Below are 15202 nucleotides of genomic sequence, written 5' to 3'. Positions count from 1 at the left end.
TTGTACCAGCCTTCACCACCATCCCCAACAATGCATTCCAGGCACCTACCACTCTCTGTGTGAAAAATGTACCTCTGAACTTTCCTCCATTCATCTTAAACTGATGTCCAGTATTGTTGAAGGGTGGGAAGAAACCTGAGGAAACCCATGCATGCACGGGGAGAATGTGCAAATTCCTTACAGACAGCGCTGGATACGAATCCGAGTCGCTGGCACTGTAATAATGTTGCGGTAATCGCTGTGCTAACCGTCCTGCTTTGTGATTTATTAATCTCAAACTTGATTTTCTGAGCCTTTTTCCATATCCCTTGATCCTCTAATAACCGGAAATGCACTGATCTCTGAATGCAATTAATGACGAGGCCCCAACATCTCTCCAAAATAGAAAATTCCAAAGATTCATGATCCTTTAGTGAAAAAATTCTCCTCGTTTTGGTCCTAAATGGCCAACCCCTTATTTTTGGAACACTGATCTCTGGTTCCCCTCACGTCTATGCTGTCAAGCTGTCTCCCAGCATTGTATATTTAAATGAGTTCAACCACATTGAACTCAAGTATAGCCCACTCAATCTCTCCTCATAACTGCCATCCCATGATCCATTCTGATGAAGCTCTGCAATGAGTATATCTCTTTTTAGGTAAGCATTGGTGCCCTGTTGACAATTCTCCAGGTGTAGCCTCATTTACTGCACTACTCTCCTACTCTGCACTCACATCCTCCTGCAGTGAAGGCCAATATACAATCCAATGTACCGTGGCCTTCCTCCTCGCATACTGTTCCTGCATGTTAGCTTTCATTAACTTATGTACAAAAGCAACCGATTCCTTTCAACATTTCCCAATCTTTAAGCACTTAAAAAGATATTCCAGTTTTCTGTGTTGTTTTATTTATAATCTAATCTGCCTTTCTCCACATGTACACCGTTAGCCATATTTTTGGCCACTCATTCAGGTTGCCTGTAGCCTCTGAAGTATTTTTGAATCCTCTTCACTACTCACATTCCCATTTAGTTCTGTTTCATCAGCAGAATTTCCTTCACCCAACCCCCGGCCAATTCATCAACGCAGATTGGGGCCCAGACAGTGCAGCTTGCCAGCTAGAGACTGATCCATTTTATTCCTGCTCTTTGATTCCAATCTTTATTTTTAAACAAATACGAATTCCTACTGGTATCTCCAGTATTCTCCCATAATCTGTGTCCACCTACATCAGGTGTGGCCAACCTTTTAATTGTACATTTTTAATTTAGATATACAGCAGATTAACAGGCCATTTCTGCCTATGTGTCCGTGGTGACCAATTAACCCACACTCTTGGTATTTCCACGTGGCCTGAAATGGCCTGTTACCATGCTGTATGTCTAAATTAAAGATTAAAAATTAAAAGGTTGGCTATCCCTGACCTGCATGCTGTTCTGGCAAATCAACCCACACATAAGTATAACAGAAGTAGAGAATATAGTATTTCAGTGAAAGTGCAGATAAACTAATGCAAGGGTCACAGTGACGTAGGTTCATAAGATTAAAAGATCAGCCTTAGAGTGGTCCATTAATCAATCTGATACAAGTCTAAACAAACTGGCCTTGAATCTAGAGGTACGTTTTCAAATTGTTGACCCTGCTATTCAATAGGAGAGGGTAAAAGGGAGTGCATCAGGGCAGGATGGATTCTTTAATATGTTGGTAGATTACCTGAGACAGCAGGAAGTGTAGGCAGAGTTGATAGAAGGGAGGTTGGTTTGTGTGATGTCCTGGCCTCTGTTCACAGCTCTCCACAGTTCCTTGCTGTCTAGGGCAGAGCAGTTCTCCTATCAAATTGTGATACTTTATGTGATGCATCAATTAAAACTGGGGACATATCAAATTTCCTTAGCCTTGTGAGGAAGTAATGGATTAGGCGTGGTTTCTTAGCCAATAACATTTGAGGCTGGACCAGCGCACATTGTTGTTGATAGTTATACTTGGAAATCAAACCTCTTCTTGAGGTTATAAACGTTGAAGGTTTATAAAATCATGAGACATAGAATGATCAGATTATTTTCCTTGAGGTAGAGGGGTCTAAATGGCATGGGTTTAAGATGAGAGGAAAAAGATTTAAAAGAGGTCTGAGGGGTAACTTTTTCCAAATTGAGAGTAGTACATTTGTGGAATGGTGTGCCAGAGGATGCAGTAGAAATGGGTACAATTATGACATTTCAGTCATTTAGACAGCGAATGGATAGGAAAGGATGTGGATGATGAAATGTGGGCAAACAAAACTAACTCAGATAAGCAATTTGGTTGGCATGGACAACTTGGGCTGAAGGGCCTAGCTCTGTGACACTAAATCATTGGTCCTGGTGCTCATTACTATATGTTCTGTATATTATTCAGAGGACAAAACCCTCCGCTGAGATGGTGATGATCGATCGGATGTTCATTCAGGAGGAAAAGGTGGCTTTCCTGGAAGCTAAACAATTGGCCAGGGAAAGTCCTGGTGAGATCGCTCTTTAAATACATTAACTTTAGCTAATTTTGAAGATGAGGGAGTTGAAACACTAACTTAGCAGGAGAAATTGTAATTCAAGTCAAAGCTTTTTCTCTTTCTGCTGCAGCTATGGACAATTATATCTGTGATGACAAGTTCAGTCCATGTTCTATAACCAAAGAACTTCCATTTTTAGGGAAGTGTTACAGTTTTAAAAATGATTTTCCAAAACCACTTCACATTGTTGGCCTCTTTCCTGACCAGTTGAGGTGCAGGGTAGACATGCTGGCCAAGTTCACACAGCAGGATCCTACAAATGTCAACAACCTGTTGGAGAAGATCAGAGTCTACCTCAGGGCAGGTGATTAAATGAATGGGTCAACGTTGGCAAACTGTGGAAAAGTAAACTGATAAATTTTGGACTATAGAATATGAAAGTAGTAATATTTTTTTCAACTGATACAAGTTTGGTGTGTAGAGGAATCTGGCTGTGGTTTAACCCTTAAATTCATGAAGTGTAATCTGTGGTTAGCAAGATGAGCAATATTTTCCTCTTCATTGCCAAAACATTTGGAATACAAGAGTAAGGATGATTTTCCACAATTTCATAGGGTCGTTGTGAGACCTCAGCTGGAATACCATGTGTGATTTCAACACATGTCAGATGTGTCGGGGTTGGCTTGCTTTAGCAGAATTGCAATGTTCACTTGACTGATCCCAGAAGATGGCAGGATCTTAGACCAGAGAATTGAAATGGTGGACCCACTCAGAATGAGGAGGCCATTTGTATCCATGAGGAGAAACTGACGCTGTGGGCTCTTTTCCCCAGAGGCAGTAGATTCCCTTTCCTTCTAAGTTGCAATTGGGAAAGTTTTGGATATGGTCAGGAACAAAGGATTGGGGGATAGAATGAAGAATGGGTGAGGTTAAGGATGAATGTTTGAGCTGGTTTGATGAGCCACAGCTACTCCTATTTCTAAAAGAGACCTGGTCCACCTTTTTTCATCCAGAGGGTGGTGGGTATGTGGAATGAGTTGGCAGAGGAAGAAGTAGAGGCTGGTACAATTGTAGCATATAGATAGGTACATGGGTAGGAAAGGTTTTGAGGGAAATGGGTCAAATGCAGGCAAATGGGACAAGCTTGGTCAGTTGGGCTGAAGGGCCTGTTTGCATGCTGTAAAACTCTATGTACTTGCTGCAGATTTGTGAATGTTTCTTTCATTTGTTTTCAGATGCATATATTTCATCAGTTTTCCAACCAAACATTACTAACTCTTCGCCAACCCCCTCTTGCCTCCTTGTTGCTCCTAACGAGCTCATTCAAAATGCATCACAGATCAGTGGCACCAACTTGGTTATGGAACAGGCCAGGTGCTGGCCCTCCGACACCTGTGCAACAGCCTCAAAGGCAGGTGAGGCGGAGGAGGTGGCTGTCTCAAGTCAGCCAAGCCCTCCGAAGGCAAACACTGCCAGTGCCAGAGGTGAACTCAAGCTGAAGATAAAGCAGGAAGCAGGATACAGCAAGGTTATTCACAACACAGCACTGGACCAGCTGCCTGTGGATCCAGTCACACAGAGCTCAGGTACCAAAGGGTCCAGCGCAAGCCCCTTCAGTCACAGTAACAGAGTTCCATCCCCAGCTGAGAAACGGCTGCTGGAACATCTGGATTCCAGGGACCCATCAGAACCAAGGGACCATCTCATGAACTGTGATAGGCAGAATCCTCATTGTTGCAGTCCCAAGCTGATGCACGGCCTATCCAGAAGGTCCCTGCCGCAGGACAATGCTGTGAGTGAACTGGAAGCAGATGAGAAGACTGGCTTGACCTCATTCCCACTGAACAATGGAGCTTACCACCTGAAGTCCAACAGCTCAATTGCAGGAAGCGCCTTGCAGAACTTAAAGCAGGACACAGTAGAGGGTCAACCGGGAGAGAACAGTGATGACAGCAACCTAATGAAAGAACTTGAGGAGGTGGAAGATGCCATTAGGCAGGGTCTGACAAAGGCTAGCTATGTCCATGACCTGCACTGGGAGTTGCCCCTCCCTCAGCCTAAGCGCCACAAGTCGGACTCGGTGGACAATGCCAGCTTCTCCAGCGATAGTCCCCAAGACAGCACACTGAACCAGCATCTACAGAGTGCCATCAACAGCATCCTGGACTTGCAGAGAGTCCAGATGTCAGAGGAAGAGCAGTCAATGGCTGAACCTTCTGAGGCAAGAGAGCTAAGCAGCCCTCTCTTCTCCCCTGTTGCTTCCTCCGGGGACTACAGGCAACCAGAACAAGATAGGGACTTTGTCAGAGCTGGGACCTCCACTTTGGAAGAAGCAGTAAATAGTATTTTAAGTGACTAAGGAGTCCAGAACATGAGAGGAATAAGCTGGAAAGCAGGTTTAATCAAAAAGCATAGCTCATATCTTTTGACTTGAGTACAGAAAGCAAGAATTGAACAATCCTTCGGGCAGAGCCTACACAGATTACTGTATAATATCAGTTCTGCATAAGGACATCAAGCAGAAGATAAAGCATCTGACATCTACACAGCCAGTTTTGCGCAGTAACATTATTTATTAACACTGAAGTGTGGCAGACAAGCCATATGGTTTCATTCCCTGATGATACTCCATAAAATCTTAGGCAAAAAGCAGAGTGGTATGGTTGGGGACTTTATCAATCACTGGTTACCTGGACTCTGTTGTATTGCAGTACTGAGTCCTGGTCAGGGGTATAGTGCTGCCAGAAATCACCAGAGCGCCACTCCAGCACCTCAGGAGGCAGCTGGCACCTCATGGGGTGGCTCCAGCACCTCCTTGTCGTCATTTTTGGTGAGCTCCAGCACCTAAAAAAATTATCACTGCACCCCTGGTCTTGGTTATCATGTCCCAGTATTTTTTATTGCCAGCGATTTCAAATGTACATTGTCCGAGAGTTTCACCATTCTTCCTCCCTCAGAGATGAGTTTACATTTCATTGCCCGTAGTTTTCTTTCGCTCTTTGACAGGACTTGGCTCAATCACTTATGACATTGTTGACCTGTTTAGTTTCTAAACTTAAATTGTCAAGTCATATGTCCTCAGTGCTTGAATTAAGGGAGGAAAACTCTTTACATGAAGATTCTGCCCATAGGAAGTATTCATTCATGAAGATTAAAAATTCTTCTCAATCTGAAATTGCTGCAAAAAGACAATTTGTTTTGAGAATGTTCTTATCTATATTTAATTTTAAAGTATATTTTAAATCAGAATTGTCTTGCACTTTTTTCAGGGACTGTGTCACCTTGATATAAACCAGAAGTATTTGTTTTATTTACAGTTTTATAACCTTGACATTGTGTTTTGTATCTTTAATCCATGACACAGAAGCATGACTCCACAAGCTTTCAACATAGTGTTTTGTGGTTCAATGAATTCCTGGGTTTGGCACTTATACCAAGCAGAGTTTGAGAAGGAAAGCACTTTTACCTTCTGAGGGTCAGGATTAAAACAATATTTTCATAATTGCCACTGAATATTTAAAGATGAAGGAATGGCCAGTTTTGAGAATCCTTGGTGAAGCTCCTCTATCTAGGTAAATAAAACTGGACTTCAACTTTTGCAGATTTCTTTATGTGGGCTTATTTGAGGACTCCAGCAAGTCAAAGGAAGTAAACTGTTCTGAATGCTTCCTGATTCCTTGTTATCTTCCATTTGGACCTCACCTGATGTTAAAGGTCAGAAAGAACATCAGAGTGAGTCCAGTACTCCTACCCATCAATATCCTCAGACTAGGATTAGCATACTTTGAACCAATACTTGCTTGTAGGATGTTCAAGAGTCAGTATTTCTCAGTCTGTGAACCACTTTGCATTTGGAAATTAGGATCCAAAAACTTAAACCAAAATTCAGCTGCCATTGTAGTTTGAAGCAAGATGATCAGTGGTAGGAGAAGAGCCAAACCCAAACTGAGCTGGATGGGGGAGGGTTTCAAGCCAGAGTGGACTACCTCCCCAACTGAACCTGGAGGCTCAGCAGCAATGTTTCCTTGCAACATTGAATTAAGCCATTTGGCCAATTGAGTCCATACTGTACCCCAAGAGCCTTGTTTTCCCATTTCTGTCCCTGTAAACCAAGGGTGGCCAAACCTCAACTCACGAGCCACATGTTTTGACATGAATCTGCAGCTCACATTCATGAAATATGTTGGGTGTGTAGTGTTAGTTGGAGTGGCTTGCAATAGTGTGATTGTGGAGCGAGTATATGTGTTGCAGGCAGTAAAATTAGTAGAGTGCAAGGCCACCTACCCATTCAAGCTCCTGATGTCCCAGCCACAGATCCTTGCCCGGGCCACCTCCACACCAGATCTCCCAATACTCTGACTTCAGATCCTTGCCCTAACCGCCTTCCCATCCACGCTCCCAATGTCCCTGCTTCCCATCCATCTGAGCTCCCAACGCACCAGCTTCCTGCCCATCTGAGCTTCTGATGTTCCGGCCTCCTGGCCCATTTGAGCTCCCAAAGCCACAGTCGGCCTCCAATCTGAGCTCCCAACATCCCGGCCGTCCTCCCGTCTAAGCTCCTGACATCTAGGCTGCCTGCCCATCCGAGCTCCCAATGTCCTGACCATGGATTTTTGTCCCGGCTGCTCACCCACCGGAGATCCGGGTGCCATGGCTGTTCTCCCATCCAAGCACTGAAACCCAGCCACCCACCCATCTGTGCTCCCAATGACTTGGCTGCTCACCCGCCCGTGCTCCTGATGTCCTGGCTGCTCTTCCATCCAAGCTGCCCACCTGTATGAGCTCCCAACATCCTTGCTGCCCACCCACCTGAACTCCTGATGTCCCAGCCACCCCCCCCCATCCATGCTCCCAGCACCCCAACTGCTCTCCCATCCAAACTCCCAACCGCAGACCCTCACCTAGGCCTCCTGTCTGCCTGCCCATCCGAGCTCCCAACACTCTGACCACCCTCATGCCCATTCGAGCTCTGACACCCTGCCCACCCTCCAACCTATCCGAGCTTTCATCACCCTAGCCGCCCTCGTGCCCATTCAAGCTCCCGATGCCCCAGCTGCCCTCCTGCCCATCTGAGCACCCGACACCCCTGGCCGACCTTGCACCCATTTGAGCTCCTGATGCCCAGCCACCCTCCTGCCCATCCAAGCTCCCACCGACCCAACCGCCCACCCATCTGAGCTCCCGACTGCCTGCCCACCTGAGCTCCTGATGCCCCAACCACAGCCTCTCATTTAGGTCCCGGTCATCTGCCCATCCATCCAAGCTCCCAACACCTTGTCCACCCTCCCATCTGAGCTCCCAATACCCCCCAATCGCCCGCCCAACTGAGCTCCCAACCATCTGCCCATCTGAGCTCCCAATGCCTCGAACGACTCAGGTACTTATCATGGTCAAAAACTGTATGCGTGTAATATTCGACTCCCTAAATTTTACCCTAAAAATTGGTCCACAAAATTTAACTATTACACAATATGTACATTTTGATTATTGAATCTCATACAAATTTGCAGTTTAAAAACTACATACATGAATAAGTATGATTACATACATGTATTTCTTAATATAGAATTTCTTTGTAATGAAATGCATATAAGAGTAAAAACGTGTATGTAATATTTTTTCATGGCTTCTGCCCTCAAACAGCAGTAGTTTATCGTATGTGGTTCTTGCGTTTGGCCACCCCTGCTGTAAGTTATTGCATCCCACATGTCCACATGTGGAGGCCACTCCCATTCGAAAAGGACGGTACAATGCCCGTGACTGACTATTTGCAAACCTGACTACAAGAAATATCAAGAATCTCCTCCCAGTTCCTACAAATACATTTTTCCTTCAGTTGATGTTGAATTTCTTAACATTTCGCTTTCAGACTCTGCAATCCAGATCATCAGACCCCTTTTAGTTTGGGGGAAAAAAGTATCCACAAAACCCTCCTTCTATGCTCTTTCCCGAAATGTTCACTGAAAGGTTATCATGGTTTGAACATTGTATCTGATGCACACTGGGGGTGCATTCTCGGCACTGGTTCAAAACGCAGCACCCTGGCGGGAATGATTTTGTGTGCATTCTTATTTTAATACAAATCCCTGTACCAGGTAAACAAGATTATTCTATAGCTTTGCACCTTGAAACTATTGAAGAATTTGTGTGTTCTCCCTGTGACCGCTCCGGTTTCCTCCCATGTAAACAATTAGTAAGTTAATTGGTCACATGCATGTATTTGGATAGTGTTGGCCAGAAGGGCCTGTTACTGTGCTGTATATCTACATTAAATTATACAATTAGTCCCTTCTGCTAAATTTCTATTGGAACGTGGCTCCACAGTGCATCACTGTGAAGCATTGTCTAAAAACACTATCAGTATTTTCAGCTGTACCATCGCCTTCCAGTGTGGCTGTATTCTGCTATAGCTTGAGTTAGCTATCGCAAACATGCAAATGACTTGATCTTCAGGTAAAGAGTTTATGTGTTGCTGGAGGAACTCAGCAGGTTGAGCAGGATCGAATATACCTCCAATGCATATTGAGCCATAAAGCCACGACCATTGTGTACATATATGATGAGTACATTTTATTACTTTGTATAGCGAGGTTAGTCTTTGCAGCCAGTTCAGGGGCCTTACTTGAATTTCATGGGATTGTCAATATTGTTGATAATGTTGAGAACAGAATAAGTAATTGTTTGGTTGGCTGTATATTAAATCTCTTTCCTTAAACAAATGAACATTTTGTACACATTTTTATTGAGCTATTTATTAAAGAAACATTTTCTAATAAATGAAGAAAGTGTGAAAGATACATTTGAAGAATCGCTGTCTTTTTGTTGAAGTTTCTTCGTGCTTACAAATAAAAATTGGAACATGCCACTGATAGGGTACCTTGTAGAGCCACAGAATAGGACAGCATGGTTGGTGTAGTGGTTAGTGCAATGCCTTTACGGCGCCAGTGATCAGGACCAGAGCAGGGTTTGAATCCTGCACTATCAGTAAGGAGTTTGTACATTCTCTCCATTTCTTCATGGGTTATTCCAGGAGGCTCTGGTCTCCTCTCACTGTTCAATGGGCCCAGAATGCCCGTTAGCATGCTGTAAGTCTAATTTTTTTTTAATTAATGTCTCACAGAGACAGGAAATCAGGTAAATACACAAAAATGTTGGAAATACTCTGCAAAGTGAAAAGAAAATCTGGGTTGAAGACCTCGCATCAGATCTGGTGTCTGAATGTCTGAAATTGTTGAATTCACACTGCTCTCAGGGCAGTAGATGTCCAGCTAGAAGATGAGATGCAGTTCCTGGAACTTATTTTGGAGCCAAAAACAGTGAAGTCAGGATGGGAGAGGGATGGGGAATTAGTGACAGTGAAGTGGACGTTGTCACTGAACAGAGGAGTTCTCCAGTGGAGGGGAAATCACACCATGAATACTAAATGCAACACACAAAATAGGAAGAAGCAATTTGCTCCCTTACCTGGAAGAAATGGGTGCACACCAGATGAGGAAGGAATGAGGGTAAAGGTCAGGTGCTATATCACCTGCAGTGATGAAAAAACAAATGGTGGGAATCAATAAAACCCAGATATGCAGCACATCAGGCACCATCTTGGTCTCCTCATTCCAACAAACCCCAAGGTAAATGAGGGACAGCATCTTGTGTTGCAAATTGCAACTAAACAAGATACATTTCTCTTGACTCAAAAGTGGATTCAACAATATCAGCTTTTCCAGTTTGAATCTGAATTGGCCATTTGAGATGAACAGTGATCAAACAGTGATAACAGGAGAATAAAGCAAACTGCTGGAGGAATTCAGTGGGAGATTAAGAATGGTCATCAAGGCACCATTCACGCACTTATGGTCAATCATTCTTTTTCTCCCACTGATGAGTTCCTCTAGCAGATTAGTTTTTGCTCCATGTTCCAGCATTTGTAGTTTCTAGCATCTCCTTTGATATTAACTACGTTTTCCTTTCTCCGCAGATGCTTACTGGGCCACTGGGTGTTTTAACCCAGATTTCCAGTGTCAGAATTGTTTCTCTCTGTTAGTCAACTCCATCCATGGTCAACAAAGAAGCTCAAGGATAACGTTAAATAGAAAAGTGGGATGTCCAAAAGGCTAGGAATGGGAGAACTCTGCTCATCACCGAAAAACAGAGCAACACCCATTTATCCCATCCCTCTGCCTTCAGTTGGTTAAATACTTCTCTATCCATGTTTATACATTACTACCAACTCCATGCATCCCTTTCTTATGGATAAATCTTTTATGCAGTATCTTATCCAAATACCAAAAATTCATTTTTTCTCCTCCATGCCCTGCACTCATTAGATCCTCAAAGAACTCCAGTAAATTTGGCAAAGATGACCTGCCCTTCCTGAATCCATGCTGTGATTATCTCATGGAACAATTTCTATCCGGATGTCTCATTATTTCTTCCTTGATGACAGGTAGCTTCAATGATTTCCTTTGGCTTCTGGTGTATTTCTTAGTCATATCTACCATATAACCATATAACCACTTACAGCACAGAACAGGCCAGTTCGGCCCTACTAAATGCCATAACAAATCCCCACCCTCCTAGTCCCACTGACCAGCACCCGGTCCACACCCCTCCAGTCCTCTCCTATCCATGTAACCATCCAGTCTTTCCTTAAATGTAACCAATGATCCCACCTCGACCACGTCTGTCGGAAGCTCATTCCACATCCCTACCACCCTTTGCGTAAAGAAATTTCCCCTCATGTTCCCCTTATAATTTCTCAATCTTCTACACTCCAGAGAAAAAAGCCCCAGTCTGCACAACCTTTCCCTATAACTCAAACCTTGAAATCCTGTCAACATTCTCGTGAACCTTCTCTGCACTCTCTCTATTTTGTTTATATCTTTCCTATAATTTGGTGTCCAAAACTGTACACAGTACTCCAAATTTGGCCTCACCAATGCCTTGTACAATTTCATCATAACCTCCCTACTCTTGAATTCAATACTCCGATTTATGAAGGCCAACATTCCAAATGCCTTCTTCACCACACCATCTACCTGAGTATCAGCCTTGAGGGTACTATTTACCACAACTCCTAAATCCCTTTGTTGCTCTGCACATCTCAATAGCCTACCATTTAATGCATATGACCAATTTAGATTTGACTTTCCAAAATGTAACACCTCACACTTATCTGTATTAAATTCCAACAGCCATTTCTCAGCCCACACCTCCAGCCTTCCTAAATCACCTTTTAATCTACGGTAATCTTCCTCACTGTCTACAACACCACCAATCTTTGTATCATCCGCAAACTTGCTTATCCAATTCTCCACCCCTACTTCCAGATCGTTAATATATATATAACAAACAATAGTGGACCGAGGACCGATCCTTGAGGAACTCCACTAGTCACCGGCCTCCAATTGGACAAACAATTTTCTACCACTACTCTCTGACACCTCCCATCCAACCATTGCTGAATCCATTTCACTACCTCCTCATTTATACCTAATGCCTCCACCTTTTTTCCTAACCTCCTGTGGGGAACTTTGTCAAAAGCTTTACTAAAGTCTAAATAAACAACATCCACAGCTTTCCCTTCATCAACCTTTTTTGTAACCCCCTCGAAAAACTCAATCAGGTTTGTCAAGCATGATCTACCCCTGACAAACCATGCTGATTACTCCCTAGCAATCCCTGTACCTCCTAATATTTGTAAATACCATCCCTCAGAACACTTTCCATCAACTTGCCCACCATAGACGTCAGACTCATGGGCCTATAATTCCTAGGTTTACATTTAGACCCTTTCTTAAACAGCGGAACCACATGTGCCACCCTCCAATCCTTTGGCACTACCCCTGTGGCCAGTGACATCCTAAATATCTCTGTTAATGGCCCCACTATCTGTCCACTAGCCTCCCTGAGTGTCCTTGGGAATATTTTGTCCGGTCCCAGAGATTTATCCACCTTTATCTTTTTCAACACACCCATCACTACCTCCTCGGTTATCCTTATATGCTTCATTACCTCCCCACTATTTTTCTTTACCTCAACTGGTTCAATATTTTTTTCCCTAGTGAATACCGAGGCAAAGAAATCATTCAAAATTTCCCCCATTTCCTCTGACTTCTCACTCAGCCTAACCCTCACTATCTACAAGGGGTCCAATTTTATCCTTCACTAATCTTTTACTTTTAATGTACTTATAGAAACCCTTTGGATTTATTTTTACTCTGTCTGCCAAAGCCTCTTCATGCCTTTTTTTGGCCTTTCTAATTTCTTTCTTAAGATTCCTTCTACACTCCTTGTAGTCCTCCTTCAAATTGTCAGCTCCCTGTTCTTTATACTTTTTGTACACCTCCCTTTTTCTCCTAACCAAATTTCCAATATTCCTCGAAAACCAAGCCTCCCTATGACTTCCAGCCCTTCCTTTGATCCTCACTGGGACATAACTACTCTGTACCCTCAAAATTTCTTTTTTGAATATCCTCCATTTTTCATTTACACCCTCACCTGAAAATATCCTGTCCCACTCAATACTCCCCAAATCCCTTCTTATTCCTTCGAAATTTGCTCTTCTCCAATCCAGAACCTCAACTTTAGGCCCCTCCTTGCTCTTCCTTAAAACTACCTTAAAACTAACAGAATTATGATCACTAGACCCAATTAGACGTGGTTGGACCAGGAGAGATTAGTCCCTTTCAAACTGCCATGTAAAATGGGGTTAACTGGGCAATTTGCAACAGTTAACCCTGTCAGAATCCAACCAGGTCTCTGACCTACCTCAGATGTAGTCAGGGAACCCAGTTAAACTTACCTAGGTCATATCCACAGGCAATTTGAACAGGAAAATGGCCAAACTGCTTATTCAAGTGACATCAGCGCTTGTGTGAGTGTGTCACCGGGCAGCCAGCTTCCGAACATCTGGCAGCACTTCCCCCTTTAATCACCTTTGCCTCAGTAATTGCACCCAGGTCCCAGGAGGGCTAACCAGGTGCTGCAATTTAAACAGGGCTATTGTTAGTGATATTTACTTCGAGAAACTTAAAGTTCTTGTGGAGCATATTGGTGAGGTCTCACCTGGAATACTGATGATGGATCTTGTCCCCTTACCAGATGAGATATATAATAGTATTAGAGGCAGTCTCAAGGATAATTCCTGGGATGAGAGGTTTGTCCTATCCAGAGAGGGTGGACAGTTTGGACCTGTTTTCCTCAGAGTTTAGAAGAATAATGGGTGACGGGATTGAAACATAAAATATTGAGAGGTTTGATGGGATAGACATTGGGATGTTTTCACAAATGGAAGACTCCAACACCAGGAGACATAATTTCATGATAAGGAGTCAGCCATTTAAAACTGAGAAGTATCCAAATATTTTCTCAGAAGGTAGTGAATCTGTGGAATTCTCTGCCCCTGAGAGTGGTGAAGGCTGGATCATTAGAAGTATTAAAGTGGGGATGGATAAGTATTGGGGACTGGCAGCAAAATGGATCTGACATAGAGACCTGGGCCTATGGTAGAGTAATTGGGGCCTAGTGTAGATCAGTAATAGTCATGTTGAATATTGGGGTGGGAGTGGCCTCCTGCTCCCCTGCATCTTGTGTTCCTCTCATATGCACCTCCTTGGGACAGAACAGATCCAAACCTTTCACATCCGCTCTCATTTTGCACCAATGGAACCTATATCCTTCAGTATCCCTCTCACACACACTACTCTCTACTCCTTCTCTCACACAAACTTCTCTCTGTTCCTCCCTTTCCCTTATTTTTGTTTTGTATCTGAAAGAATATTGGTTCTGGGAAATCGGTCAGCAATGAGAAACAAAAGCTGGGAATTACTTTAGTCATCAAGTAGTAATTGGGACAACAGTTGATGAAAGCCAAAATAACCAGTGTAATTCTATTCCCCACACAACTTGTAAACTCACCATGGTCCTGCTTCCCGCTTTCCCTGTACTCTTGAAGTTGGCACTGGGAAGTGAATCTGAGTTGCCAGCAGGCGAGCAGGTGATACACAGATTTAAATCTACTGCAGCCAAAGAAATTGGCACAAAACATCACAGTCATGGATAGGCTTTTAAGCCCATTAACAGAATTAGCAATCTTAATTTGCCCGCTGAAATCAACAAATCAGGGCCCTGTTCCCTGGCAAGCATGGTCAGTAATAACATTGCTGAAGCTGACTTGCTTTCACACCGTTTATTGGTGAAACTGATAAGGTTTTAAGCATTTAACTGCATTTGCGACCCTATCATGATCGTCTTCAGAATCAGTGATCCCGTCCCACTAGTACACAGACTAGACAATACAATACCTGAAAGCATTGTGGTATCCTCCATTGAACCTGATAATACATGATGGAGTGAACTCCACCTAAAACTGAAATTCCCATTGTCTACGACGCATGGCCCCTTTCCAAGCATCCTTTTAGCCAATATAGAGAACAAAAGGAAGGGGAGGCTCAGGAACCACTCACCTGACTTCAGTGATGGGATAGTGATGGAGAGGGTCAGTACTCTCTCATCTCTACTGGTAATACTGTGGAAAGTCTACTCATTAGTTACATCATAGCCTCGTTTGGAAGGGCCGAAGAATGCAGAACGCTGCAGAAAGTGGTAGATGTAGCCTAGACAATCTCAAGGACTAACCTCCCATGCACTGAAGATGTTCAAGAAGGCAGACCTCCATCATCTCAGTCACAGCCTCTTCTCACTGATCCCTTAGGACAGAAGCCTGAAAACCTGCACCTCTAA

The 15202-nt window shown here is 43.6% G+C and overlaps 1 protein-coding gene across 1 annotated transcript in view; it reads left to right on the top strand.

Annotated features, from left to right (window-relative positions):
* LOC138752893 (BRD4-interacting chromatin-remodeling complex-associated protein-like) overlaps positions 1–6062 on the top strand; it is a 111957-nt gene extending 105895 nt beyond the window's left edge. Inside the window, exons 20-21 of the mRNA XM_069915505.1 lie at positions 2374–2476; positions 3700–6062. Coding sequence (XP_069771606.1) covers positions 2374–2476; positions 3700–4823 — 1227 coding nt within the window. The 3' untranslated portion in view covers positions 4824–6062. The remainder of the gene's footprint in view (positions 1–2373; positions 2477–3699) is intronic.
* Positions 6063–15202: the final 9140 nt, after the last annotated feature.

Source organism: Narcine bancroftii, chromosome 2, assembly GCF_036971445.1.
Source record: "Narcine bancroftii isolate sNarBan1 chromosome 2, sNarBan1.hap1, whole genome shotgun sequence".
In the NCBI taxonomy this organism is placed as follows: domain Eukaryota; kingdom Metazoa; phylum Chordata; class Chondrichthyes; order Torpediniformes; family Narcinidae; genus Narcine; species Narcine bancroftii.
The sequence above is the reverse complement of the archived record's forward strand: the minus strand, read 5'-3'. Positions and strand labels throughout refer to the sequence as shown.